Source organism: Babesia bigemina (assembly GCF_000981445.1).
Source record: "Babesia bigemina genome assembly Bbig001, chromosome : II".
Lineage (NCBI taxonomy): Eukaryota > Apicomplexa > Aconoidasida > Piroplasmida > Babesiidae > Babesia > Babesia bigemina.
The window spans coordinates 2,104,530-2,131,685 of NC_027217.1; the positions used below are offsets into that span (position 1 = coordinate 2,104,530).

General features: G+C 57.6%; 16 protein-coding genes across 16 annotated transcripts; 10 read left to right on the forward strand and 6 right to left on the reverse strand.

Moving 5' to 3' along the window:
• Nucleotides 1-47: 47 nt before the first annotated feature.
• BBBOND_0209360 (hypothetical protein, conserved) lies at nt 48-3,285 on the reverse strand (the record flags this gene model as incomplete). Its single annotated transcript, XM_012912515.1, has 7 exons — nt 48-171; nt 209-286; nt 322-650; nt 688-1,278; nt 1,317-1,740; nt 1,778-3,008; nt 3,045-3,285. 7 exons carry the CDS (start codon nt 3,283-3,285, stop codon nt 48-50), a joined length of 3,018 nt encoding a protein of 1,005 aa, XP_012767969.1.
• Nucleotides 3,286-3,874: 589 nt separating this feature from the next.
• On the reverse strand, nt 3,875-4,702 carry BBBOND_0209370 (hypothetical protein, conserved; the record flags this gene model as incomplete). The annotated part of the gene is made up of 1 exon (XM_012912516.1): nt 3,875-4,702. One exon carries the CDS (start codon nt 4,700-4,702, stop codon nt 3,875-3,877), a length of 828 nt encoding a protein of 275 aa, XP_012767970.1.
• A 458-nt stretch (nt 4,703-5,160) lies between these two features.
• BBBOND_0209380 (Ribosome maturation protein SBDS) lies at nt 5,161-6,541 on the forward strand (the record flags this gene model as incomplete). The annotated part of the gene is made up of 2 exons (XM_012912517.1): nt 5,161-5,287; nt 5,358-6,541. The coding sequence occupies 2 exons, from the start codon at nt 5,161-5,163 to the stop codon at nt 6,539-6,541; spliced, it is 1,311 nt and encodes a 436-aa protein (XP_012767971.1).
• Nucleotides 6,542-7,045: 504 nt separating this feature from the next.
• Nucleotides 7,046-10,120, forward strand: BBBOND_0209390 (elongation factor G 2, mitochondrial precursor, putative; the record flags this gene model as incomplete). The annotated part of the gene is given in 17 exon segments (XM_012912518.1): nt 7,046-7,181; nt 7,263-7,408; nt 7,502-7,587; nt 7,697-8,154; nt 8,193-8,311; nt 8,346-8,424; nt 8,463-8,564; nt 8,616-8,774; nt 8,814-8,975; nt 9,017-9,057; nt 9,092-9,149; nt 9,163-9,240; nt 9,262-9,353; nt 9,392-9,811; nt 9,846-9,926; nt 9,962-10,016; nt 10,053-10,120. The coding sequence occupies 17 exon segments, from the start codon at nt 7,046-7,048 to the stop codon at nt 10,118-10,120; spliced, it is 2,340 nt and encodes a 779-aa protein (XP_012767972.1).
• Nucleotides 10,121-10,790: 670 nt separating this feature from the next.
• BBBOND_0209400 (spherical body protein 4 SBP4, putative) lies at nt 10,791-11,624 on the forward strand (the record flags this gene model as incomplete). The annotated part of the gene is made up of 1 exon (XM_012912519.1): nt 10,791-11,624. The coding sequence occupies one exon, from the start codon at nt 10,791-10,793 to the stop codon at nt 11,622-11,624; it is 834 nt and encodes a 277-aa protein (XP_012767973.1).
• A 165-nt stretch (nt 11,625-11,789) lies between these two features.
• Nucleotides 11,790-12,272, forward strand: BBBOND_0209410 (hypothetical protein; the record flags this gene model as incomplete). Its single annotated transcript, XM_012912520.1, has 2 exons — nt 11,790-11,820; nt 12,061-12,272. The coding sequence occupies 2 exons, from the start codon at nt 11,790-11,792 to the stop codon at nt 12,270-12,272; spliced, it is 243 nt and encodes an 80-aa protein (XP_012767974.1).
• An 82-nt stretch (nt 12,273-12,354) lies between these two features.
• BBBOND_0209420 (hypothetical protein) lies at nt 12,355-12,950 on the forward strand (the record flags this gene model as incomplete). Its single annotated transcript, XM_012912521.1, has 2 exons — nt 12,355-12,505; nt 12,625-12,950. The coding sequence occupies 2 exons, from the start codon at nt 12,355-12,357 to the stop codon at nt 12,948-12,950; spliced, it is 477 nt and encodes a 158-aa protein (XP_012767975.1).
• Nucleotides 12,951-13,180: 230 nt separating this feature from the next.
• BBBOND_0209430 (ribosomal protein L13, putative) lies at nt 13,181-13,789 on the reverse strand (the record flags this gene model as incomplete). The annotated part of the gene is made up of 1 exon (XM_012912522.1): nt 13,181-13,789. The coding sequence occupies one exon, from the start codon at nt 13,787-13,789 to the stop codon at nt 13,181-13,183; it is 609 nt and encodes a 202-aa protein (XP_012767976.1).
• Nucleotides 13,790-14,691: 902 nt separating this feature from the next.
• Nucleotides 14,692-15,159, forward strand: BBBOND_0209440 (ribosomal protein S16, putative; the record flags this gene model as incomplete). Its single annotated transcript, XM_012912523.1, has 1 exon — nt 14,692-15,159. One exon carries the CDS (start codon nt 14,692-14,694, stop codon nt 15,157-15,159), a length of 468 nt encoding a protein of 155 aa, XP_012767977.1.
• Nucleotides 15,160-15,431: 272 nt separating this feature from the next.
• Nucleotides 15,432-16,512, reverse strand: BBBOND_0209450 (ATP synthase F1 gamma subunit , putative; the record flags this gene model as incomplete). Its single annotated transcript, XM_012912524.1, has 5 exons — nt 15,432-15,806; nt 15,843-16,072; nt 16,114-16,189; nt 16,230-16,322; nt 16,360-16,512. The coding sequence occupies 5 exons, from the start codon at nt 16,510-16,512 to the stop codon at nt 15,432-15,434; spliced, it is 927 nt and encodes a 308-aa protein (XP_012767978.1).
• A 482-nt stretch (nt 16,513-16,994) lies between these two features.
• BBBOND_0209460 (WD domain, G-beta repeat containing protein, putative) lies at nt 16,995-18,831 on the forward strand (the record flags this gene model as incomplete). The annotated part of the gene is made up of 6 exons (XM_012912525.1): nt 16,995-17,026; nt 17,122-17,332; nt 17,371-17,852; nt 17,887-18,186; nt 18,225-18,604; nt 18,641-18,831. The coding sequence occupies 6 exons, from the start codon at nt 16,995-16,997 to the stop codon at nt 18,829-18,831; spliced, it is 1,596 nt and encodes a 531-aa protein (XP_012767979.1).
• A 476-nt stretch (nt 18,832-19,307) lies between these two features.
• BBBOND_0209470 (Kinetochore protein NDC80 homolog) lies at nt 19,308-21,327 on the forward strand (the record flags this gene model as incomplete). Its single annotated transcript, XM_012912526.1, has 7 exons — nt 19,308-19,537; nt 19,573-19,762; nt 19,805-20,206; nt 20,244-20,471; nt 20,507-21,118; nt 21,161-21,213; nt 21,240-21,327. The coding sequence occupies 7 exons, from the start codon at nt 19,308-19,310 to the stop codon at nt 21,325-21,327; spliced, it is 1,803 nt and encodes a 600-aa protein (XP_012767980.1).
• BBBOND_0209480 (hypothetical protein, conserved) lies at nt 21,328-22,278 on the reverse strand (the record flags this gene model as incomplete). The annotated part of the gene is made up of 1 exon (XM_012912527.1): nt 21,328-22,278. One exon carries the CDS (start codon nt 22,276-22,278, stop codon nt 21,328-21,330), a length of 951 nt encoding a protein of 316 aa, XP_012767981.1.
• A 414-nt stretch (nt 22,279-22,692) lies between these two features.
• Nucleotides 22,693-23,106, forward strand: BBBOND_0209490 (hypothetical protein, conserved; the record flags this gene model as incomplete). Its single annotated transcript, XM_012912528.1, has 1 exon — nt 22,693-23,106. One exon carries the CDS (start codon nt 22,693-22,695, stop codon nt 23,104-23,106), a length of 414 nt encoding a protein of 137 aa, XP_012767982.1.
• A 169-nt stretch (nt 23,107-23,275) lies between these two features.
• BBBOND_0209500 (hypothetical protein, conserved) lies at nt 23,276-24,115 on the reverse strand (the record flags this gene model as incomplete). Its single annotated transcript, XM_012912529.1, has 1 exon — nt 23,276-24,115. One exon carries the CDS (start codon nt 24,113-24,115, stop codon nt 23,276-23,278), a length of 840 nt encoding a protein of 279 aa, XP_012767983.1.
• An 833-nt stretch (nt 24,116-24,948) lies between these two features.
• On the forward strand, nt 24,949-27,132 carry BBBOND_0209510 (bromodomain protein, putative; the record flags this gene model as incomplete). The annotated part of the gene is made up of 1 exon (XM_012912530.1): nt 24,949-27,132. One exon carries the CDS (start codon nt 24,949-24,951, stop codon nt 27,130-27,132), a length of 2,184 nt encoding a protein of 727 aa, XP_012767984.1.
• Between the last annotated feature and the right edge of the window lie 24 nt (nt 27,133-27,156).

Here is a 27,156-nt window from a genome sequence, read left to right on the forward strand (position 1 = left end):
ACTAGTTGTAGCTTCAAGTGAATTAGAACAACTGCGTTATTACAATATCACTTTCGTGTGATTGTGATTTCGTGGCGGTTCAAAATATTGCCCACGGCCACGTGTATCGCACGACGGTGCGCATCTATCCACGAAATGCTCTCTACGGTATAGCCGAGTTTGCGAATGATTCTGCGCGCAAGGTCACGAAGCGTACAACCGCACCCACCTGTTGCGGTACAAGGTCTTCCCAGTGGGGAGCAACCGCATAGCGCCAATCTTTAAGTGTGGCAACGAATACTCACCGCTGAAAGGCGCTTAAATTACTGCACGAAACCGTACCATATTACATTGTAGTGGCAGGGGCCATCCATCTCGATCACGAGGTCCGGCGAAAACTCGTCAGAGTCCTGGTTCCGGCATATGGCAAAGTCAACGGTGATGCCGCGATATATGGCATATTCACCCTTGAATCGCACCCCAAAACTTGATAGAGATCGACGCACTCTGTCCTGCGACGCCGACACCGGCACGCTATTTCTGGCTGAAATCGTGTCCCGGATAGCTGCAGATATGACTTGATGCGGAATCAAGTTGTGGAGTGGCCACAGTGGCATGTATGCCGACAGTTTTGGAAGCTCCACCTCCAAGCTGGTGTATATCTGCAGAACCTGAGCGGTATTAAAAATGCAGAGAATCGTGCGTTACCTTGCGGAGGTCCTGGTGACGGCAGGCCTTCACAAACCGCCGCCAGTTTATGCGACCAATCAATCGAATCAGACGATCCAATGATGCGAAATTCAGTAACGTGAAGTCAGAGAGCACTATCGACCAAATCACCGACGTGAGCTTCACGTCCCAATCCCCTACTTCAGAACGGCCTCTGGCGGATGGGTAATCAGCACGGTGCCCATCCAGGAGTGCTTCAAGCCTAGTTAGTAATGCGTCTGTCAAGTCTTGCGTGACTAGGTTGAACGACATCAGCGTATGCGACATCAACGCCAGCTGGCCCATCGAGCACACTTCAAACTTCGCACAGAGCTGAACGACTTTGTTATCACTTGCCAGACAACTAACGATTTCGCGAATGCGCATGAGTGTTGCGTGGTGGTATATGCGGTTTTTCTGAAGTGCCCAAAGCAGTTGACTCAGCGCCTCCACCTTCACCATGAAGTCTGGGTTTCGCGAATTGGCCAGCCACTTGAGACAAAGTGCATTGTAGTCACCCTCGTTTATGTCTTTAATTGTGGCAGCTGCGTAAAACATGAAATTTGACAAGTTCTGCGAGTCCGTGACCTCCTGCATAAATATGGCAGAGCATGCAGTGCGAGACCAACCTCGAGGCGATCCATGAAAAGCGACCTCAACACTTTCATCCTTCTAATAACCTTGTCACGTCTCCCATCTCCGCTACTCTCACTAGATACGGACGGCGAATGAATGTCAGAACCACCTGTTGCAGAGAAGTCTTCATCGTTCAGTGTATACGCGAGTAAATCATCCATGGGAACACGGTCCAACGAAAACACAGTATCCGGCTCATCCGGCGTCCTCTTCGCATCACGACCTAACGAATTGTACAAACCTCCCATTAGCTTGACGGTGTTCTTAATGGGCAGTTCTTTGAGCTGGGGAATCACGTGGTCCAACAGGAAGCCTATGCGTCGGACATCCACCCGAAGGGTGAGCATGCCCCAGCATAGGTCACCGAGAACTACTAACTCATCCTTCGAACTGTTACCAAGCGGAACTTGGGGCAAACTGCAGAAAAGTGTTGACTGGTAGCAGCGAAACTAACACTTGCAGAACCTTTTCCACCGCCTGGCTCTCCCAGAAGTTGTTCTTGGCAAACAGGTGAATTATTGACGACAGCGAAAACAAATCAGTGTTTACCCCGCCAGTGTCCTGTCGTGACTCTGCACTCAGGCGGCTAACAAAGGCTGCTGAGCCCAACGTATTAGTCAACGCGCTGTCGATGTTACGCAATAACTCGACGCCACATTCCTGGTGATACAAAGATCTGCACAGCCTGCCAACGTCAGCGAAGGTGGCTTTGCGCACACTGGAGTGCCACACCTCCAACGCGTCAGAGTCACACCCAACCAGCAACGGACGGTTGGAATGTTCGTGTTGTAACCGATTAGCTTTCGGGGATGATGAAGTCTCATCATCGCAAAGTGGAACTGTCGCCAACTGGGACAATAAGATGGACATAACTTCACTGGGAACTTTATACGTCTTGCTGATGTTGAAGAGTGTCACGCAATCCTGCAGCGCAAGGTTGATGAACCCCCTTGCCGCCCGATCCCTCATCGACTGGTTCAAGAACGAAATCAACCTTGGGCTGACATCCTTGCTGCAACACGATACGAATACGCTTACCAATTCAGAATCGGTCATCAGGTGAGCACATTGTTCGGCTAGCACCTCAATGGATCGCAGTGCGGCACAACGAGCCTCTTCCATTGCTTGATGGATTTCATCCGGTTCCACCCGTTCCTCGTCCTTGTGAGGCATATTGGTTTGAATGTGTGTGAATATAGGCTCGGCAGCTAACATCAGCAATTGTTGGACGTCCTTCCCATTCGGACGGGCCAAACCAGCAACGATGCCGTCGACGACCAGTTGGACCACGGCCAGACAACGACGTACCAGTGACCATCGGCTCAGCATGCGGCTGCTAAGCGCATCGCTTGGAGGAGAATGTGTTAGCGACTTGATTGCAGTGACGCCCTTGTTCTCCACATGTATCGGATCACTGCCCCTGAGACTTCCAGCCAGGCTGCTGGCAATCTTCATCGAATGCCATAAGAGGCCGACCAAATGCTTGCTACGGGGGACTGAAACCGCACCCGTGACAGCGTAACGCTCGATCTGGTCAAGCAGATGCCATGTGGCAGATTCCGCGAACTCCACGCAGGCGAGAGTAGCATCGCCTAGGGGCTGCCGGAGCACTCCAGAGGAGTCTATAATCCGCAACGCATATAGTCGTCCTACTGCCGACAGACGAGGGTCAGACAACGCGCTGGCTGTAAAAATTGTGGGACATTTCAGGGGCTACGCACCAGGAGGCTGCGCAGTAGACGCACAAAGTGAGAACAGCTTCTGCAGAGACTTTGCACCGCGTATACGGGTGTCTAGAGATGAAGTGGAGGACGGCTGTGACGTGGCGCAGCTTTTCAATGGAGCGTTGGTGCGCTTAGATTCAATTGCGGAAGGCCGAAGTGAACTTGACGATGTACGAGCTGGTTCGCATCTTAAAGCAGCTGAGCCAAAGAGCCTTCTACTGAAATGTAACGACCACATGGGAATTTAACAAACTAAATCAAACTGCAGGTTCGTCACACGCTTATGTTTGCAGGTAATGCGCGGGTGTGCGAGACGGGATTCTACACATCCGAAGACGCAGACAGTGGAGAATTCCTCTTATAGTAGATGGAGATTGCCGTAATGCAGTTCGATACTGACGTTTCACTAAATTAAGGTGAGCATCGTAATTTTTCCCCGGTGATAAATTGATTAGTTACACAATGCGTCCGTAGACACGGTCGATGTCGGACGCGGCTGACAGCCGTCAAGTAGCCGGCATCGCTTTAGACTTTACGTGTCTGTATTTAATGTGATATGTATACCTATTAATGGTACAAAATTTCAGCTTCTGACTCCGCTGAATGCAGTAGCATGCCTACCCCGATACTCGTACGATAACGGGCCCCGTTTTAATACCGAAAAAAAATTAGTGTTTAAATATGTCTACAACACCCCTAGTGCTGCCTCTTCGTGAGAGCACCAAAACCGTTTATGATGCATTCCACACGTCACAAGGAAGGCGCAAAGCGCCAAGCAATACTCAGCCCTCAGGCAGCGACAGGAGGGGAAATTATACTAGCGATTATCACGTAGCATCCTTTGACTCGGATTTCGGTCCCAATGTCGGAATGCTGGAGGCCACCGCCTCAGGTACTACGCTGATCCACGCCGGTGTACGAGAGGCAGTCATGTCTGCGCTGCCGCCCGCAGAACCCGGCGCATTCCCCAGCAACTCCTGCTCCGTACCCGACAGAATCGTATCCATTTGCGGCGGCTTGGACTTGGTCACGGTGAACGACATCCGCAACTTATCCGTCATCTGCCCCGACGTCTCCATCTCGTGGTACATGTTGTCGAAGAGGACCTTGAGGTTCTCGTATTCGTGCTTTAGCATGTACGTCACCTGGTCGTTGATGGCCAACTTCTCCTGCATTAGATAGATGGCGTCCATACGAGTTTTCTGAATGTCATCCATTTCTTCCTGTGTAACGCTATCGGGAGGAGGTCCTGTTGGTGCGATGGCCGTCGGGGTGCTGCCGCTCTCTGTGGCTGCTGGCGTATTTCCCTTACAGTGGCGTTTCGTATCTCCGCCTGCCGGCTTCGATTTGGACTCGGCAGCTTGCTTCTGTTTGGAGCCGCGGCCTTTTGCAGGGCCGGACCCTTTCTCGTCCGACGCCTGCCTCTTAATGGGACTGGTCGACGCTTCGCGCTTAGACGCCGTCTTATCAGCAGCAGCAGGGGATGACGTTGGAGTCTGCGCCTGTAGCTTGCTTAATAGTACCTGTTCCTTCTTCCTAGCATCATCTAGAAGAGACACGAACTTCGTATCTAACTCCCGCATCAGCAGGAGATTTCGCCGGATGAAACCCGGCAATCCGAGCAGGTCATCCGTGACATCATCAGAAGCGTCCATTGTAGAAGCAGAGTGCGATATTTCTCGACATGAGTTCTGGTGTAGCCTCAGGTGGCGGCCGTGAAGTGGTCTTCCTGTTTAGCGCTGTTGCGGCGCCCACAAACCTGGAGTATCGTCTCCACGACACACTACGGAGGTGTGCACGATGCCCTGATCTGCGGGATAGAAGGTCCTCACCTCGTGCCCAAAAGACACAACGCAGGCAGCTGTGTCGCTTCCACGAGAGTGGCAACCGGCGATGGCTATTGGCGCGGCCACTCTACAAAACGCCAAACATCGAAATTAATATTTTTGAGACGAAAATAATCTAAATATGTGCCTGCAGAAGGCGGTATTATTGCTGATGCCCACCCCTACTGCTTCCTACGCGCCTTAGTCTACTCTGTCTACAAGGCACTAATAGGCTCAAAATTGCGTAGAAGGAGCCCGGATTCTCGTCGGGAACACTTTAAAGAGCCATGTGTGGTCTGTTTCAGCCGATAGGGCAGGTTCGGCTGACGAATGTCGCCACTGTGCGCCTCAAGGTGGGAGGTTGCCGCTTTGAGATTGCCTGCTACAAAAACAAGGTCCTCAACTGGCGCTCAGGTATGCAGTCTACGTGGTGTGTATTATATCAGTGACTATATTCGAGGACTGCGCTATAAACGTTTTGCAGGCGTGGAAACCGACATCCAGGAGGTCCTGCAAAGCCCGTACATCTTCACCAGCATTTCCAAAGGGAAACTGGCGAAAAACGACCAGCTTATCAAGGCATTCGGCACCAAGGAAGTGGATGTGATCTGCAAACAGATCCTCGACAAGGGCGAGATTCAGGTCAGCAAGGAGGAGCGGAACCAGCAGCTGCAGGCCACGTTCAAGGATGTCGTCACCATTCTCAGCGAGGTGGCCATCAACCCGAAGACTGGCCACCCACTCACGAGCACGCTGATCGAGAACACGCTAAAGTCAAGCGCATTCAGCGTGACCCTGCGGGAGCCCGCGAAGAAGCAGGCGCTGAAGGCACTCGCCCACCTGCAGCAGCTGTACCCTAACGAAATAGCTCGATCGCAAATGCGTCTCAAAATCACCTGCACGGCGGGACAGAGGCGTGAAGTGCTGGGTTTTCTGAAGGCGAACAATGCGTACATCGAGAACGACGGGGCATCTGGCGGCCAACGCAACAGCTACCCCCGGTCGCGGTCCAGCTCTGTAGCGAGTGACCAGTCTGAGGACACGACACATGTCGCATCTCAGAGCTCAGCTGAAGATGTTCATGAAAAGGCAAAGTCAAACGGTGAAGGTCGCTCTGGTGCCCGTAATAAGGAGGGAAGCAGCAGCGTGGAAACCCGAGCGCACGGCGCCGTGGTGAACATCAGGTTTCTCTGCTGCACGAAAATATATCGCGAAATCGACAGCTTCGTGACGCATACGCTGCAGCCCCCCGGCTCGTTGCAGCTGGTCGCGTTAAATGTGAAGGATGCCGGGAACGTAGGCCTGTCATCCTTGCAAAATTTTTCGACGCAGACATCTTCCGCAACCATCAAACGCAGCGATTCGACCCACGTCAATGCCGTTAAAACTACGCAAGAAGGCGTCGCCGAGGCGTTGAAAAACCTCAGCATCGATTCCAAGGAAGACAAGTCAACAGCGTCCACACGTGACAACGCAGCGAGCAAGAAGCCCGCGTTTAAGTGCACAAACTGCAAGATGCATTTCGACAGCACGGCGGAATACCGGGCACACTGCAAATCTGAGCTGCATGTATTCAACAACAAGTTGACGCTTAAGGGCCTACCGCCAGTGTCGCCGCAGGAGTTCGAAGAGCTTGAGCTCTGTCGCAAGAATACGTCGCTCACCTAGTCGGCTGCGTACCTTACGAGCAACACTCAACTATTACACCCTCAATTGGTTTGAACGTAGCATTAAAATGTAGATAGTGCCATTTATGAGATACACATCAACAACGGAGCAGGTAACTCAACGGCAAAGCTACACATACACTAAAACAGCGTTTCACCCGAGTTAACAGCGCCTTAACCATGCATACACAGCGATTCTGCCGATTCTAAGTAATACATTGACCCCTATTGAGAGCTACTACGGAGCCCATAGAGGAAGGCAGAACACCCATTTTATGAAAATGTGACACATTTATGACTATTAGACACAAACAGGATACATTGTGTAATCAACCATACTGTATTTTGCCATTTTGATTCCACCTCGGTCACCGTTTTCGTAGAAGGTTATGTGTAGGTGCACGTGAGCTTGATATCAAGCAATTACCGAACCAAACTACCGCCAATCTAACACACAAACGAACAGGAACCATATTAGCACATCAAGTAACACATAGAAACTATAATGGGCACATTGGCGGCGCTGAGCGTTACACCGAAGCTATGGACATGTATCCGGAGGAGCTTGCCTCTGGGCGGATGGCGTATCGGAAGGTCCTTCTCCACAGATCATCGTACAAGCAGCGGAGATGCGTATTCAAGTAGGTATATATGCGTCACGTGATGTATTCTATGGAACTATCTCTAGCCTCAGTGCGTAATCGGCATTATAAACCGTGCAGCCAGTGACATCAGGAATATCGGGATAGTGGCGCACATTGACGCAGGCAAGACGACCCTTGCTGAGGCGCTGCTTTCACGGGGCATGGAACAAAACAGACATGGCAAAATGCAACAGAATCCCGTGCAGTTAGATTTTATGGAGCAGGTAGGCTGAGGTTTTGCTGCATGAGCCGTGACGCGTAATGCGAAAACGGGTTTCACCACAACCTCCTCCACCCGACAACTGATCTTTCAACAGGAGATCAAACGGGGTATTACCATACGGGCTGCCTGTTCAAGTTTCAATTGGGGCCGCCACCACATCAACATCATAGACACGCCTGGGTATGTCGTCATCGATGTACAGGCTGCACGTTGAACCTTGACAATATATGTTGCGTTAACACATACGAGTGTGATGAGCGTTCCTTATAAGACCTATATACGATTCCAGGCACACCGACTTCAGTGGAGAGGTCTTCAACGCAATGAGCGTCATCGGCGGTTGCATCATTGTCATCGACGGCATCAAGGGGGTGCAGGCGCAAACCAGGCACCTGAATGCTGCGCTGCCGCGCAATATGCCCAAAATTCTATTCATTAACAAGATAGACAGGCCTGGTGTTTCAATAGAGGAGAACCTCCAATCGATACGGGAGCATCTCAGACTTACTACCGTCCTAATTAATCAGCCCGTGGAGGATTCAAAAAGCATGGCGACCAACAGAAGAATTGTATCAGTGCTGGAAGAAAATGACGAGTGCAATGATGAATGTGCACCGATGCGTGACGCACTCACAGACTGCTTGTGTGATATCGACGACCAAGTCGCAGACATATACTTGACCGATGGTCACGTGCCAAGGGACCATCTCATCGCACAACTACAGAAGCACGTAGGGGAGGGAAGAGGTTCGTTTAATCAGACGTTCGACAAAAGCTCCGGACAGTAACTCCAGTTCTCTGTGGATCTGCCCTTACCATGGCTGGAGTGGACCAGCTGCTGAACGCCGTATGCAAACTTTTCCCACCGCCTACCACTTTGGGCGACCTCCAGAGCTCTTCTAAGGTAATGTGGACATTTTACAATTAAACTAATGCAGGGATACACGCTCGTACGCACTTTTAAGACGGTCCACGGCGGCGCGTCTCAGATACATGCGTTCTGCAAAGTGCTGAAGGGTTGGCTGCTATTTCTACTTGGCAACATAACATTTCAGGTGTGGCAACGCCCGGTATGCGTCTCCACAACCTCGAGTTGGGTAAGGCGGAGCAAGCTGGGAAGATATTCAAGATACACGGAAATACGTACCAGGAGCGCAGTCGCGTGGTCGAGGGTACCTTGCCAACATCCTGATGTGACACCGCAATAGGCGATATACTGATGATTAGCGGGATGCAATCTGCAAGGACAGGGCACCTGCTTTCCACAGACCCTAAGAAGATCCTGCCCAGCGAATACGGCACAGCACTGTCTACCGTGTCCGCGGCAACTAGGTGCGTCTGCTTTGCAACCTTCACCCCCAAAAACGGTATGATGGACGCGAATATCTAGCAAAGAGAGTTCGTAGGGCATTCCATCGATGACGTTGTCGATGCCATGGCCAAGATGAAAATCGAAGACCCGAGCGTCTACTACAAGTACGACCCCGACGCCGTGGATGGCCTGGTGGTGGGCGGCTACGGCGAATTCCATCTGGAGATACTCGCGGAAATGCTAAAGGATGATTACGGTACGGTATTTATGAGCACTGCATGTTGTCACCTCCGACAGGGATACCGGTTCAAATCGGCAAGCTGACAGTGGCTCTAAAGGTAACCCGGAAGTTGTGCGCATTAACGATAACAGGAATCGCCGACGGACATTGCGGAAACGTCGCTGTACACCGACGCCACAGTACCTGAGGGTAGGTGCTTCAGTTTATTCCCGGCACCATGCGCCAGACAAAACGCACATCGGGATCCATCTCATCATGGAGCCAATGGAGGCCGGAACATGTATGTCTGACGGCGTTTTAGCTTATACACACCGTGAACTAGGCGACAAATCAACATCACCACCATCGGAGGGGTCGGCTTCACCCACCGATGCGAACGCACCGATTAACAAGGTACGTGCCTCAGCGGCATTCGGCTACAGCCATGATAGGTCGACGACGAAAATGTCGTGTTCCTCAGTCCAAACGGTTCGGTGATTGCGCAGGCTGATGCCATATTGGCATCGACAAAAACTAGGGAGATCCTCGCCAGCGTTAAGCAGATGCTCCACAACGTCCTTGCAGCGGGACCTCTCATTGGAGGCTCAATGATCAATACAAGGGTCAGACACGGCAAAACATTTATGCATGGTATTTCAGATAAGGGTGGCGAAAATGAAGATCCTGCCAAGCTCCACTGTCGCAGGTATTGCCAAGCTGCCATACGGACAATTCGCTCAGGTGCCAAAGCCACAGCTTCCAGGGCGCTGAAAGAGATCTACAGCAACGTGCCTATTGAGTTGCACCAGCCAGTGGTGTCTCTCAATATCGTGGTTCCCAACGAATACGTCGGAAACGTCACTACGGACCTGGTAAGCGCACACGGCTCCAAGTGACGCTGCGCAGCGCAGGCAAAGGAACGCCAACATAGCGACGATCGCGAGTGAAGGCAGCGGCAGCAACGTCATGTCGACCATAGTCGCCAACGTGAGCCACCAGCGGCAGAAAAACATATTCATCAGGTGCCGATGAAGCACGCATTGGGATACACCAAAGCCCTCCGCGCCCTTACGAACGGTAACCGCCTGAGCGATGCGAAATAAAGGAACGCAGGAAATGCTACGTTCACAATGGTGCCGTGCGGATATACGCCAGTGCCCGCAAACGAAGCGAATCAGTGAGCTCACGACGACGCTGCTGGGAAAGCCGCGGCATTCATCGAGCCCTCGGCCACATCATCCACTACCGTCGAACCTATTTGCATAACGTGATATTTGAGAAGCATCAGCAACTGTATGTACAATTTTCGGCACAATGCGCGCTGAAAAGAGCCGCGTATCACAGATAGCGGCAGCAGACGGCGGAAGGTCGAAGCATGATCGACCACATGCCCGTCAAATTTCGCACATCGGCATGATTGACGGGAAATTGGACCGTTAAAATTCTGAATGCTGCTACAGACGCCGGAACCAACGCCGGAGCGAGGTAACCGACGGTGTCGCACCGTCCGTCGTATGTAGGCACATAGCGGACGCATGCTACGCGAATTTTTTGCCCTAATTAATCCAACGCAATTTGCGTGCAAACGCCGAAATTTGCAGCCGCTTTTTGCCCCGTGGTTACGCGTCTGAATGCTGCAATGGGGATGGCATGCAGCAGTCGGCAGATCTGCCGCTGACACGTATGGCGTATTCTCATCGGTTACCCGGCGGAAAAACGCAGTGATTTGTAATCGCAATTTTATGTTTTAAATTGGTGGATTTTCGGCTACGGGAATTCCATCGTCGGCGCCGCTGGTACTGACATTTGATTGCAGATCCTTCATTCAACAACTCAACGCAGTCAGGCACAATGGTCGCCATTTCGGCCGCTTTCGTCGCCTGCATTTTCGGCCTTACGGCCGTGCGCGGTTTTGACAATGTCATCGAGGTGACCTTCCAGGAGCACGGCGAGTCCGACAACATGGTGTTGGACCTGTCCATCCCCAGCGAGAGCGACATGATGATCCACAGGCAGACTGACGGCTGTGCTCCCCGCACCCCCGTCGTCTACACGCCTGTCAGGCCCAACAAGCTGAGGCACTTGGTCTGGAGCGACACCGTGATCCACGGCGTCGGTGACGACGACGAGGACACCATCGAGAAGGTCACCGTCCACACCCACTGCCACGAGACCCTCATTGAGGTGTCCCTCGGCAGCACCAAGGTCCACTACCTTGGCCGCGATGGCGAGTTCGAGTTCGTCTCTGAGCACAAGTACCAGGAGGAGCTCCGCGAGATGACCAAGACCATCGTTGTCGACATCAACGACGTCAACGACAACAAGTACTTGAGCTACGAGACCAACACCGCGTACGGCATCACGTGGTACAACATTGTCCCCATTTCGTGCTTCTACTCCGACAAGGTCGTTGCTGGCAACGTCACCGTCTGGACCGGTGTTGGCTGCCACCAGCGCTTCGCCGGCGCCAGCGTGTACGTGAACGGCCACGAGAAGCTCGTCGCCCTTATCTACCACGACGTTGACGGCATGAAGGAGGCTCTCTACCACGGCAAGAACGAGGTCTACGAGGAGCTGACCCTTGAGCAGTTCGACGAGCAGTTCAAGCTCCTCGAGGAGAAGTTCGCTGCTGGCAAGAACAGCGTCGACGCTGAGGTGCGCAAGGAGGTTGAGGAGCACCAGTGAGTGTTCCGCGTACTAGCGCGCGCTCAAGCGGGCATCGGCGATGACGGGCGGGTTCGTCCGTTGAAAATTTCAGTTACGACCGCAATTTTTACGAGTGCGTCGCATTGAAGTTGCGTTACCACGCGCATTCAATGTCAGAAATGTAGGAACATTGCTACCGCTGTTATGGCGTATGCGACACGTGCAATGCTTAGCGGTTGGTAGGTGTGAAGTGGGATGCCCGAAAGGTCCACTGTTGCAACTTTCATTTAACATATACTAGCTCACATCCGGTGTTTTGTTCATATCAGTTTGCGGTAGCGCATAGAGCCGTCTCTGAGGGCGGCCCGTGGTCGGCCTGCCCTCTTGCAAGTGTATTCCCGTCGGCCGTATTGCGTCCCTGAAGCGGTCCTATTGCGCTCTGATTTACCGGTTAATGCCTGCGGTGTGGTTTCAGGACGGAACATGACCTCCCGTGATCGTATGATTGGCATTATGAAACTGCCACGCGGGGTAACAGGCCGTATGGGCGAGTACACGCGAGGACAGCGCTATTTCATACCATCGAAATCGCTCATACGGCCACCAAAAGGTATCCCCAAGCTTTTGAAAACATTTTTTACTGTACACTCGGTAGGTGTGATCTGCCTACCACGAAGCCTGATCTGAGTACGGTTATCTCGCCGCTCGCCACGTCGACCCACGGAAGCGAAGGCACCATCACCGATTCTTACGCACCACTTTAGACGCAATGGGGTGTTGCATGAGCGCCCCTATGGAAAAGGTGGAGGCGGACTCCAGGAAACCTCACCACCCGCCGCACTCCACAGTCTCTGAGCCGCTGCCCGACCCCAAGGAGCTGGAGGCGATCCTCTCCGGCTACGACGCGATATCCGTATACGGTAAGTCTGTTTGATGAAATAGCGAGCGCGTTTCGGTCTCTGCGTAGCCAGAGTAACTGCCACGCTGTCGCCGACTCCGCCACCACAGCAGCATGTACAACCGATCTAACATTTCTCAGAGGGCGTTGGCAAAGGTGTGTGCCCAATGGAAGGAGTGGAAAGCGGCGGCTGCCCGATGAAGCGTGCCATGCTTGCCGACGCCAAAAAGGAGTGCATTGGCAAGTGCCCCTACTCGGCCGTCGAGGACGCGCCTGCCGCCCCGAAACCTGACGACCTTCCCGCGATCGCGGTCGAAATGGAATCCCACTTCGAGGACGCCAAAGACCCACTGGAAATCACCGACAAGGACCAGCTGGAAATCTCCGACAAGGACTCCACCGTTCTCCCGGAGGAGTCTATTCCCCCTCAGGACAACTTCGAACTGTACGACGCAACGGAGGTGTGAGCCTGACACAGGGCCACGAGCGCAACGAATACTCACTTAGCCACGACCCAACAGCACGTACCACGTGCAACATTGCATTCTAATTCTTGTTAAACTAAAGCGAACCACCTAGGACCACGCCAGCACGTGGTTGGCAAGCGGCTACTACAAGGCCACGCAGCACGAACAACGCTCCGTCAAACTAGGTTTTAGCATTACGACCCATGTGAGCTTTTGCCGGAATCAGTCACCTATTCCTCGGCGGTCTTCTTTGCCTTGGCGGCCTTCCTGGCCTGGCGCAGCCTCTTGTAACTGAGCGCGGCAGCCTCCTCGGAGGTCACCGGGCGCGGGGCCTCCGCCGTGAAGGGCTGAACGACCGGCATGACGTCCTTGATCTTCTGCTGGCTCAGCACCATGGTGGCGAGCTTCTCGCGCGGGGTGTCATCGGGGATGCCGCAGAAGCCCTTGTTGGCGGTCTTCTTGCGCGGGATCATGACGAGCTTGGACAGGTAGGTCTTGAGGCGCTGCACGTTCAGGTTGAGGCTCTCGGCGCAGCGGTTAGTCCTGCGGTGGTCGACCGCGATCCCGATACTCATGGCCACCTTCTTGCCGACGCCCGCGGCCTTGAGCTCCTGCAGGGTGAAGCCGCGTCCCAGGCGGACCTTGTAGTTGTAGCGGCGGCTGGGCATGTGCACGAGCGGGCGGAGGTATCCGACCGGCGTGATGCCAGCCTTGGCGGCCTTCTTCCTGCGGGCGAGCAGGCGGGTCTTCTTGCGGCCGGCCTGGTCGAGTTCGGCCTTGATGTACTTGCCGCTGCACTTGACGCGGTGCACGTTATGTATAACGTTGTTGTGCTTCATCTGTCGCGAACTTAGTGCGGGCGGCCGTTCACCTACCTTGGCAACAACGCGATAAGGAATCCAGGGGTACTAGAGCGTTGACGCCTGCGCAGAAATTAGAGCCGCCGAAACACACGCATAAACACTGGCAAATTAGGGCGTTCGCTTGGCGCACCACAGAGGTACCGCAACGCCCGCGAGCAGCCGAGCAAGACGTGAAGCCCTCGGGGCACACGCGGATAAACGCGCCGCGGCAACGTAGACGCCACGAACCGCAACTCACCTTGCGAACGCTTCTACAGTTGTTTACGCAGCAGGTCCACGCCTGGGAAATGCTATTAAACCGCCGCCCATCCCGCGCACGGCGCCCGCTCCCGACGGTGGGGTAACCGAACTGTCGGCCGGCGAACGCTGCCGCGGCTGCGCCCGAGCACATAGAAACCGACGTCAGATTTTGGATATAAGTTCCTCATTAAGTCCAGGCAATCCAATGTAAGTGGCTATGCTGTGTGTCGTGATATGTGGCATCGCGGCTATCGCGGGCCTCTGGCGGCTCCCGGGCAACTGGCGCGGAAGCTAGGGAGCAGCAGCGGCTGGTGCAGCTGGTTTCGTGTCCTGTTACGTGTACGAGCTGTTGAGGGGCCGATGTCCGTGACCCAGGACGCCGCGTCGGGTGGGAGGCTCCCCGCCGGTCTGGTTACGGCTTCCTAGCATCAGCGCCCCTTTCACCGCCTCCACATCGGTGTTTTGCATTGCATATGTTGCGTGACCTATTCTGGTGAAGTGTTGCTCGCGCGTGTAGTCGAGGCCGCGGCTCTCGTCTATGGGCTCGTGTTGTGTATCCCAACGGTGTTTGTGGGCTGCTGTCGCCGCCAGTTTAGTGACGTTTCTTGCGGCGTTCTGACGACACATTTTCGATTGCAATGCTCATGAAGTTGCAGATGGCAGACGAGATTACAAAGGGCAAGGGACAGCGTGTCCAGACCTTCGGCAGGAAGAAGCGCGCCGTTGCGGTCGCTCTCTGCACCAGGGGCTCCGGCATGATCCGTGTCAACGGCCGCCCCCTCGACCACATCCGCCCCGAGGCCCTGAGGACCAAGGTCCTTGAGCCTCTGTACGTCATGGGCTCGAAGCGCATCGCCAACATCGACATCAGGATCCGCGTCCGTGGCGGTGGTTTCACCGGCCAGGTGTACGCCATCAGGCAGGCCATCTCCAAGGCCGTCGTGGCCTACTACCAGAAGTACGTCGACGAGGCCTCCAAGAAGAAGATCGTTGACGAGCTTGTCGGCTACGACAGGTCCCTGCTTATCGCCGACCCCCGCCGCTGCGAGCCCAAGAAGTTCGGTGGTCCAGGTGCCCGTGCGCGCTACCAGAAGTCGTACCGTTGATCGCCTTGCCGGCTGCCATGGCTCTATGCAACTCGCACTTCTAATCTTGTTGGAACTATAGCTGTACGTGCCGCGCCGCTGTGCTGTGCGTGCTTGACACCACTGTACAATACCCAAGCTGGGGTCACGGCCGCATAAGCAACACGCCGGTAGTGTGTTGTGACGCGCAGCAAGTGCGCGGTAGAACATCAATGCCGCCCCAGCTAGGCCAACTGTTGGCGGATGGCAATATTTACACTGTGTTGGTGTGATCGAGGTCGGCGGGCGCCCAACTACAGCGCGTTCGCACCTCCAATGATCTCGATGAGCTCGAGCGTAATCTTCGACTGACGCGCGCGGTTGTATTTGAGCGTCAGCGACTGCAGCATGTCCGAGGCGTTGGTCGAGGCGTTGTCCATCGCGGACATACGCGCCGACTGCTCGGCTGCGAGCGAATCCAGCATGCAGCCGTAGACACAGCAGGTCAGGTAGAACTCGTAGAAATCGGGGAAGAACTCCGCCATCTCGGGCTCGCTCTCGTACACGTTGAGCTCCCTCTTGTGCATCGCCTTGAACTGCGGGAGGGAGAGCACGTCGAGCGTCCTGGTCTCGTAGCTGATGGCGCTCTTGAAGTGGTTGTAGACGATGCGGATGCGGTCGTGGTTCCCCTGCAGCGATCTGACGGCGTCGGAACCGCAACTAACCTGGCGCAAGGCCTCGCTGATCATCGCGGCCTTCGCGTAGTTGAAGGGGGTGCGCGACACCTCCGTGAACACGCTCTTGAAGTACTTTCCGTACGCGGTCTCGAGGGCGCTGCGCACCTTCTCGCCAACGCAGTACAGCGAGAAGGCTGCGCCGCCAGCCTCGCCCCCGGCAACCAGCCCCTTGGTCATCTTGGCCACGGCGGAGTTGATGCCGCCACAAAGACCCTTGTCTGCGCATGCTATGCACGGTTTCCAGCAAACTCAGACTAACCCGATGCGAGCACGACCAGTGCGGTGTTCTTCCCGGCCGGCTCGGTGGTAGAGATGGGAAGCAGGTTCATCACGTTCTGCGGGAAATTGAGAAACCACTAGGCAACCACAACACACCTGTGTCGGCGTGCTGAATGGAAGGCCGGCCTCCAGTCGGCGCTGGTCAGCCTTGAGCTTCGAGGCTGCAACCATCTTCATGGCCTTGGTAATCTGAGCGCGGTGAACAACGAAATCGGTGGGCGCGTACCTTCTGGATGGACTTGACTGACTTGATGCGGATGGCAACCGCCTGCATATCGCCACTGCCGAAGCATCTCCGCTGCACCGGAGCAACGCCCGCATCGCCGCGCAAAAGCGAAGCGGCCGAGGAGCCGAACCTGAAGCGGGGCAGCAGCGCCATGGTATATGGGTGTCGTGTTGAAATACCGCGTCAACAGCGGTGGTTACGGGCTGGCGCCGTGTTACAACCGGCCGTGTACGTGCGCCCGGGGCTTACGATCCGCGCGCAGGGTCGCCGGAGTTCGACGGACACCGTCCTACCGGCACATCACTCGGCAGTATGTCGCCGACGCTACGGGGGGATAGGGGAAATTTGTATGTGAAGCGTGGAGTGAAAGTGGGCCGCCGTAAGGGGCGCCGAGGGTGTAGAGCATCCGCCGGGATGGGGGCGTGACACACCCAGTAATCCGGCAGGAACAGCCCCTAGACACGGCATTCGCGCTATTCTAGCACGGATTCGCAAGGGGCTCACCTACGGCCGTCAGTACAGGCTCCGCTGTGCTTCAGCGAGGGCAGGCGGCAACCGTAGGATTCCGCCGCCGTTGAGGCGCTGTCTAGCGAAAGTGACCTGATCGACGGATTTGACACTCCTAGCTTGACACCATGGACAAGACCGTCAAAGTGGCGTCGGAAGAGTAGGTTTGCGCTTTCAAAACGGCAGATCGGGCCGCTGTTAATGCCAACTGCTCTGCTAACAAACCAAAGTGCAGCTTCACTAACGGTCATGCAGCGTGATCAAGCTGATCCTCCAGTACCTCAAGGAGAACAGGCTCTCGAAGTCGCTGATGATGCTGCAGGAGGAGGCTGGGGTGTCGCTGAACAGCGTGCCGAGCGTTGACTCGCTGGTTGCGGACGCGCAGATGGGCCGGTGGAACCAGGTGCTCGACGCTGTGGACACCATGTCGCTTTCGCAGGAGACGCTGTTCAAGCTGTACGACCAGGTACGACGGAGCTATGTATGCACCTAAGTCACTGGCAGATAATCAGAGAGCTGGTTGACCTCCGGGAGAGCACGTTGGCCACCGCCGTCCTGGAGAACGCGCTGCCGATGCGCGAGATGGAGCGCGAGCATCCCGATAAATATCGCATTTTGGCTGACCTGTGCCGGAAACGCCCCGCCGAGACGCGCGAAATATACGCAAGTTCACACGACGCCGTCGGCCAGCAGCCACTCACCAAAGACAAGCGGCGCGCCATCGTTGCGGAGGCGCTGAAGAGCGAGATTGACAGCGTCCCGCCGTCGAGGCTCACCGCGCTCTTGGGCATGGCGATGAAGTGGCAGCACAACGTGGGCATCATTTCCAGCGGCGACCAGTTCGACGTGTTCCGCAACACCTCCACCACGGCCACGAGGGGCGATGAGCCGAGTGTCAAGGAGGTCGCCAAGATAATCAGATTCGCGGACAACGCGCACCCCGAGTGCGCCATATTCACGCCCAACGGCCAGTACCTAATCTCTGGGTAGGTGTCTGCCCCCGCTGATCAAAGTCCGCAGGTCATCCGACGGGTTCATCGAGGTGTGGAACTGGCACCTCGGGCAGCTTGACCCCGATCTGGAATACCAGAACAAGGACCAGTTCATGCTGCACGAGACGCTCATCGTGAGCCTCGCCGTCAGCCGTGATTCCGAGATCCTGGCGAGCGGCGACAAGGACGGCCACATCAGGATCTGGAAGATAGCGACCGGGGAGTGCGTGCGCAAGATGAACAACGCCCACGACGGCGCAGTCACGTGCATGACCTTCAGCCGCGATTCCACCAGCCTGCTTACCGGCTCCTTCGACAAGACGGCCAGGTGAGCACCGTGCCGGGCGAGCAGACATGGTGGCGCAGGGTCCACGGCCTCAAGTCAGGCAAGCCCTTAAGGACGTTCAAGGGCCACCACTCGATAGTCAACGCCGCCATCTACTCCTACGACGGGACCAAGGTGATCACTGGATCTAGCGACGGCTACGTCAAGATCTGGGACAGCCGCACCACCGACTTGCTGAAGTCGTTCCTAGCCTTCACCGGCAGCGACCCCAGCAGCGGCTTGAAGCCCGAGACCCCGAGACCGGTGAACAGCATCCTGAGCCTGCCGTACACGGGCGGCGACGAGCTCATCATCGTGTGCACCCGCTCCTCGTCGTTGTCGATCTACAAGCTGAACGGGATCTGCGTCAAGCACTATTCCGTGGAGGAGACCGCCGGGAACAACTTCCTCGACGTAGCGGGTACGGTGGTAACACGCGTTCCTCACAGCTGTGCAGTGTCAAGGAAGCTGAACTGGGTTTACTCCGTCGGCGAGGGCAACTGGCTGTACTGCTTCAACAAGGCCGGCGCCCTGGAACACAGCTTCAAGGTCCACGACAAGGACGTGATCGGCATCGCGCACCACCCGCAGGACGCCGTGGTAGCCACGTGGGCGCTGGACGGCACCATCAAGCTGCTGTATCCCTGAGCTTCCCGGTGGAAGGCAGACGCAGACCGGTGACCTGCGGGCGCCACCAAAAACGCAGTAACATTGAGCAGTAGCTGTACACTGTAGCTGTTGTGTTTGGTCACGAGTGTTAATGGCGTCAAAACCGCTCTGTGGCGACTGGGCGGCGCCAACTGCTGCCCGTTCAGGGTGGGTGTGTGGACGCTCTCGATGCCAGCACATCGAAGCATCGCGCATATAGGGACGCAACAAGCGCTTCCAAATGCTTTTTATCGCATTCCGTTGCCATTAAGGCAAAACTGCAGATCTGCTGCCGCTGTTGCTGCTGCATTGTCCGTTGTCGCACGGCAGCCTTCTGCCGGTAGAAGCAGCTGGCAGACGGCTTCACAGAGGCCACAATGGCGCATTAAGCATATATTAGTGCCTGCTGTGCTCAAATCTCAGCCACACGCACGCTGCGGCCGGCGCAAAGGCTGCTGCACATTTTGGATTCCACGATGTCTAGTCTGAGGAACTTCAGATCGGCTCTTGACAGCCAAACTTCCAGCACGGCAAGACACCAGGCGCAACCCGCGGCTGCGAAATCGCCGCTGACGAACAAGAGGGAGTGCGTCCAGTGCATTTTGGCCTTTCTGGCCGCGCGTGACTTCCACCCCTGCACGGCGAAGGAGCTTCTGCGGTCGCCGCCGCTCCAGACGCTGCTGGACATATGGAACTTCCTCTTCAGGTGGGTTAACGCCGCTGCGGGTTCACGTTGCCCAGCTACATCGACCCGAATGCGCACATCACGAAGGAGAACATGGCGGTCGAGGTGCCGAAGTTCTTCAAGGAGTTCGGGTACCCTCACATAATGAAGACATCGCACCTGAGGACCCCGACGGCGGACCACCAGTGGGAGGCCAATCTGGTGGCTCTGTCGTGGCTGTGCAAGCTGCTTCTGTATGAGCAGGAGGTGGGTTGCGCAGCGTGCCTCTGAGACCACACCGCGCCGCAGTGCTTCGACAAGCCTTTCGAGGTCACCAAAAAGAGGCACGGCTCGCCCTACATGGGCCTGGATTTCGGCGCGCACGGGAAAGCCACGATTTCCAACACGATGGTGGCCCAGTTTGTCACGGAGCAGGCCACCAAGCACTTCCAGCTGTACCTGAAAGGCGAGGAAAACAGCGTGCAGCTGGTGGAGCAGTTCCACCGCGATGTCACTGAGCTGGTGGCGGGTGTCCAGGACAGCGTCGACGGCAAAATCCGTGAGCTTGAGGAGCTGCGCGGGCAGACCCTGGAATTGCAGGAGGAGCTGGAGTCGTTCGCCCGCACCAAGGAATGGATAGAGAAGGCCAATGTGGAGCTGCAGCGCATCGAGGAACTGACAGCTTCCGTGCGCGGCACGTGCGTCCAGGCGGTAGGCCAAATCTGGCTCCCAACAATAACGCCTCCAGGCTGAGACTCTGAAGAGGCACAAACAGACGCTGCGGGACGAGGAGGCCGCGCTGGCCGCGCAAGAGGAGCAGAACGCCGACATCGAGAAGTTGATCGAGCAGCAGGACATCAACAAGAACGTCGTGCAGGAACTCAATAACACCATCCGCGCTCTGAAGGTCCGCATCGCCGACGGCAATCGCAAAATCAAGGAGCTCGAGCACGACATCGCCTCGAGCAAAACAACCGTGAGCCAATGTAAAGACACAGCTAAGCTGTTTAGGCGCAAACCATGGAGTCACAGCTGGTCAGGTTGCAGAAGGCGCTCGCCAGCACGCACGAATCCATCAGGAACTTCCTGGTGAACAACGGTCGGCATGCGGAGTCGTGGCGCAGCCTCGGCCAGCTGCGCATCAACCCCCAAGGCATCAACGAGAGCGAGATACTGGGCGTGGAGCCCGCAACGTACAACGGCGTGCTCCAGGACGTCATCAACAAGGACCGGGAAGCAACGCATGAGAGCAGCGAGGCCCGTACGGAGCTCGAGCAGGCCAACCAGCATCTGGAGGCGCTGGGCAACGAGATCGCGCGCGAGACATCGGAGATACTCCGGGAAACGTCGTCGCTGATCAAGAACCAGCACGTGGAGGAGAAGGACGCCCGCGTGCAACTGGAGGCGAGCGAGCTGGCCGCCGTGATACGTGCCGCCGCCAACGACGAGCTGGTGAGTCGTCTAGACAACCGTGACCTGCGTGGCCTAACTGGCGCACAGGAATCGACTAAGCGCGAGTTGGAAGCCGTCGAGGCGGAGGTCGCCGTGGCGCACGCCCAGCTGCAGCAACAGGACGCCGCCGCCCAGGAGGCGTGGCAGGTGTTTGTAAACAGGTTCAAGGAGGTGGGTGGCCACGTTTGAGCTGAATCACGAAATAAATTACAGATGTTCCAAATAGCTCGCAGCTCCAAGGAGTCAAACTGCCATGCACTGCGCGGGTGAGCCTTTATCGAAATTAGCTGAGCGACCGCAGGCTCATCGGCCTGGAGCATCGCCTTTTCAGCGGCGGAGACGATACGCAGCACGAGGCGGCTTCTGAAACGACCTGCTAGCTAACTATTCTCCTGGAGGTACCACGGGTTGGGTTCCCACCAGGGAAACAGGCTCAACACGTAGGCCGCCACCAACTGGTACAGCACCTTGGTGATATACCCTGGTGCCCGTCGGCGCGTGGTCGTGCTGCGTCCCTCCGTGGGCGCAGGTTCCGCGCTCGCAGGCTGTGGCGCCGGCGTCACGGCATCGTCGTTGCTGCGTGCGGCCGGTGGTGTGTCGGCGGCGGTGTTTGTAGTGGCGTTGGCGTTTGTAGTGGCGTTGGCGTTGGCAGCGGTAGCTGTTGGAGGGGGTGCTGTGCGATTGAGGAAGGGCACGAAGCGACGAGTAGTGCGATAAATGCGCCCAGTGACCTCCCTGATCCGCGTCTGTAGCTGCCCGTTGAAGATGGGCCACTCGAACACGCTGGCGAACCTGATCCTTATGAAAATGTAGAGCGCGTACAACGCTGTGACCACCACATAGCACACTGAGGGTAGCTTGAGCAGGAATATGATCATGATGAGCTTCAAGTAGAGCTCCAGCCGGTAGGTCCTCGCCAAGGTCCTGAATATCGATGACTCCTCTGCGACCGATTCGTCGTCGCTCATGAGGCCGTCGTCGGCGCTATCCCCCTCCCCCTTCAAAAGGCCGCGCTGGCGCAGGACCGTCTCCCGCAGCGATGTGTAGAGCGCGTAGCTCTCGGAGGGAGCCGTCGACCTTGTCTCAACCCCTCGGTTGACCAGCACCTCCTTGTACGCGTCCAGGAAGCGATCCTGCCAGTCGAGGTAGGAGCAGAAACACATGAACACCAGCAGGTTCTGCTCCTCCTCGTTCAGCTCCTCCACGTCGAAGTACGGCGGCTCCGCCGACGCGGGGTCGGACTCCTGCCTCTCGTCGTCGGTGGCGTTCCATGGCGCTCCCTCGTCCGAGCTCGAGGCCGCATCCGAGGAGGAGCGCGACGACGACGACATCATTTCACCCCTGCTAGAAGTCCACCGTGACGCCCCGAAGCGTCAAATATTGTATGTGTAGCCGGGACGCGCGGCCGAGGCGTCGCGCCCGGTCGGCGCTGGGGTCTAGCTGTAGGCGTCTAGCGCTACTTTCCGCAACCTCCGGTACTATCGCGACCACGCTAACCGTATCGATCGCAAATAACATTTTCGAATAAGGTGTAGGCGCAGTCTCGTCATGTGCAGCCGATAACGACGGCTACATCGCAGGCTGGTTAGACACGCATCGTGGGCCCGTATCTCCCTAAATTTTCGAGCATGGGCGTCTTCAGGCAGCTATACTTCGCCCCCAGGGTGCTCAGGAGGCTGCAGGTGCCAGTGGCTTCGACCTACCGCCTCTACACCGCCGGGTTGGACACCGGCGCCCGGCGTCGCATGGCGGCCTCGGCGATGCTGGGCAGCGTCGCCCCGCCGCCGCTGTTCACCCGGGTGGCGGACCTCAGGGCGGCGCAGCTGCACAGCGGCACGTGCCCGGCGAACTCCGACCAGGCGACGTCTATCTGCGGCGGCGAGGGCGGCTCCGACGGCGCAGTCGCATGCTCGGGCGACGAGGAGGACACCGAGGGAACAGAAAGCGGCAGGGTCGCACGCCGCGGCAAAGGCGACGACCCGCCACCGTCAGGCGACGGCACCGGCATGACGGAGGCCCCCGCGGCCGGCGCCGAGGGCGGGCCTCGCCCCGACGGGCCCTGCAAGAACGGGTTCAAGGAGTACGGGAACGTCTACGAGAAGCACGAGCCCACCATGTTCGGCGACTGGAGCCACATGGGCCGCGTCACCGACTTCTGACGCGCCGCGCGGCCACAGCAGCGTGCGCGTGAGCGCAGCGCCCGGGAGGCCCTCCGCGGCCCCTGGTGTTGAGACTTATCGCTAAAAATTGCAACGTCAGTGTTGAGCTAGAGTTCGCTACGGCGAATCGGCGCCGCGATTTCGCGGCCGCGTGGCGACTTCCGTCCGGTCATTGGAGCGAGAAGTCTACGTACTTGTACAGCAGTTGCGTGTATTCGCGCAGTCGCGCCTTGTAGGTCTCGGGGTCGCCGTCGCCGACGCAGCGCACCTCGACCAGCAGCGAGTCCGGCGAGACCGGCGTGTTCGGGTTGCAGTCGGCGTAGTGGCGCAGCACCGCGACCTCCACCTGCGAGGGGTTGCCGTAGTTGCTGGTGAATACGTGCCCGCAGATGAACATGCGGCTGACCACCCGGTAGCCGCACAGCGGCAGCACCGTCAGGATGTCGGCGTTCACTGCCCCGCCGATCGGCCGCACCACCACGTCCGCGCTAGAGACCACTGGCTTCTCGTTGGCCTCGACCATGGTGCACTGCCCCGCCAGTGGGCTGGGGGGCTTGTGCACGTTCACCTTGACGCTGCTCGACTTGACGGTGGCCTCCTTGCTCGTGAAGTTCAGCGAGGCCCGCGCGTGGCGCTCTCCATCCCGCCTGTACGCGAGCAGGTGCCTGGCCTCCACCCGCTGCGTCTCCATAAGATGCGATAGTGTGTCCAGGAACTCCTGGCACAACGGGCTCTGGTATATAGGGTCCGACATGCGGCTGGGCGGGTTGGCCTGGGCGGCCTCCGGCTCCGGCTCCGCCGTCTCGGGCACGTGAACGCTCGGGTCCCTGAATATGCCGAAGACGACGTACTCGTACCGCTTCTTGGACGAGGCCGCTGCAGCGTCCCCGCTCGCTGCGGACATACACTCCCTGTAGAAGGCCTCCAGTTCCGCCTCGGAGTCGGTGTCCGGCGGCTCCGCGCCTGGGCGCCAGCCGCCGAACTCGTTGGCCGCCCGGTAGGGAATCATGAAGCACGGCGTTCGGGCAGCGTCGACTCCGCGGCTTGTGACATCGCCAAAGATCCGTGTTTCACAACATCGCAATTCGGGCGCGCCACTGCACTGCAAGAGACGCGAGGTGTGAGGGCGAATTGGTGTCGCTTTACACCGCGGAGCGCGGAGTAGGCAGCGGCGCGCGTGTGGACGGCAACGACGCCGGACGTCACACGCAGGCAAAGCGTCTAACTTCGTGAGTGGCACCAACCGCTACAGTGCCAATATCGCTGACAACTGCGGTAAACTGCAGCAGCCGTGCCAGGAAGGCTGGAGGCGGCCCGCAACGACAACGCCGTCCGCGCTGCCCTCGCGCCAGCTGGATATCAGCAATCAACACCGTGTACTGTAAGGGCTGAGTGTGACGCTACTGATGCCGTGACACGAAAAACACGAAGACACCTCCACCGATACGATCACCGGCCTAGTCACGCGCGACATCATACATGGCCAGCGCTAGACCCCGGCCGTTGCCACTGAATAACTCACAGAGAAATATACAGCGGTATACCGTCCGCGCTCGCTATGCGCGCGGAGAATGCACCAGGCATGGGAACGGGCGCTTATGTTGGCGGCGCCGTGAGCGCGGGCGGCCGCGCGTTCGGCGTTAGTGGCCGCTCGACAGGGCGCGAAGACCCGAGACAGCAACCCACGACGATTGCCGTAATTATTTCCGCAGTGCGGACTGCCGGGTGTGCGAAGCGCTCCGCCCCGACATTTGACGGGGCATTCACGACGGAGTGCCAACCCTGCGACGCGGTCACGGAGGGTCCAGCAGCGCCGAAAAAACGGCGTATCGACGCTCTATAATGGATGCCACCGACCCGATAAATTCGCCGGAAGGCGAAGCCGTGGACGGCGCCACCGTCGAGCCCAGTGCGCGTGCCCTGAACCCGGGTTCGACGGTGGCCAAATCCAGGGCTGTTGTAGGCGAGTGCCGCGGTGAGCTTACACTGCAGCCGGATGAAGCTGACCGAATAAACCAGCTGTTATCGCAAGAAAATTTCAGATTCCTTGTCTACACCCCGCAGCCGGAATCCAGCAAGATGTGGAGGAAGCCAGCCGAATACGAATCCGTTCGCGCCCTGAGCGAGCGTGGCGTCGGCAGCGGTTCGTTTGAGAGCCGCCGCAGCAAGTCGCAGTTTTCGCTCAAATCCGCGGACAGCCGGGAGGACGACGCGCAGACCGTCTCGTCGTACGACGCGTCGGAGAAACGGTCGCTGCGGAAGCGCAAGCAGCGCGTGCGGTACTACGAGGAGTTCGCGCAGGACCTCACCGACGGGAACTACCGGGAACTGCGGCACGAAAAGCCGCCCAAATCACAGCGCGAGGGGCTCAAGAAGCAGCATTCGGGCAGCTACGAGCGCCAGCAGTCGCAGCAGCTCTACCGCGCCGTGCCGATCCTCAGCAGGAACCTGCCGAAGCTGCCCAAAGACACCTGGGAGTACACCGCGTATCGCATGCTGCAGGCCATCAAGTACATGGACACCGACAAGTGGTTCTGGTACCCCGTGGACCCGGTGGCCGACGGCGTGCCCAACTACCCCAAGATCGTGCACACGCCCATGGACTTCCACACCATCACCGAGCGGCTGCACATGAGGCAGTACTCCAACCCCTTCGCCTTCCAGTGCGACTGCAGGCAGATCTTTTTCAACGCGTTCCTGTTCTACCAGCCTGACAACGTGATCTGGCAGGCGGCGGAGCACCTCGCGAAGATTCTGGAGGAGAAGCTGAGCAACACGCGCTACCTGCACCCCGACGAGTTCCACTCGCTGCTGCAGAAGGGCGAGGACGCCATGCGCGCGACGCTGCTGGAGTACAACGAGGCGACGTTCCTGCGCAAGAACAAGTGGAACTCCGGGTCGCTAGGCCTGGACGACGCCGAGGCCATGAAGCCGCTCGAGAAGCGCAAGGCCGCGCAGAACCACCGCAGCAAGCACGTCATCGACGAGTACATGTACACCGGCGACGACGATGACGACAGCTTCAACGAGCTCTCGTCGGTGGCCTCCGCCGACGACTTCATGCTGCCGATGGACGGCGGCCGCGGCCGGCCCAAGGGCTTCAAGAAGAAGGGCTCGCACTCGAAGCCGTACGGCCTCAATCGGAAGCACAAGTTCGGCGACGCGTCGGAGGAGAGCGACTCCGGGCAGCGCGTGAAGTTCGTGGGCGATTTCCCCGTTCCCGAGGTCGGGCGCGTGCTGCCGCCCCCGCCGCCGGCGCTGTCCACCATGCAGAAGGCCTCCCCGCTGGACAAGGGCATCACGCCGAGCCAGACGCGCACGCTCCACGTCAACCTCTCGCGGCTGGCGCCGAACCAGCGCAAGGCGGCGCTGGAACTGATCGAGGACGACCTCGGGATCCTGGGGGAGACGTTCATGCACGACCGCACGTTCACCTTCGACCCCAGCCTGCTGCCCGTGGACAAGCAGCGGCGGGTGTTTCTGTACGTCAACGCCATGGTGAAGCGCAACATCGAGGAGATGCACGCCGAGTACGCGCGCAGGAAGAAGCCGAAGCCGCAGCCCGAGATCGCCATCCACGACGCCAAGGAGGTGGTCAGGCAGAACCCGTCGGAGATCTTCGACGCCTCCAGCAGCAGCTCGTCCATCTCCGACGTGGCGTCCAACTTCCTGAGCTCCGACGACTTCTTCGACTCGTCGGACGACGAGCCCGTCAGCGTCAACGAGGAGGCGAAGCAGCGCGTGCCCGACGACGCGCCGCTCCCGGAGTACACGCCGGTGGACGAGCAGAAGTCGGAGAAGGTGCAGCTCACGCGCGGGATCATGGGCGACCACGCCGACTTCTTCACCCACGTCGAGTCGCCCCCGCTCAACGACGACGGGTCGCAGGGGCAGCAGGGCAAGAAGAGCGCGTGGATGGAGTGGAAGGGCCAGGCCATCCACCACGGTACCGTGGCGCAGGAGAACGGCGTCGAGCCGCTCAGCGTCGACGAGAAGATCGCGGAGTCGTTCGACGCCCGCATATAAACCAACGCACAAAATTAGTGTAAA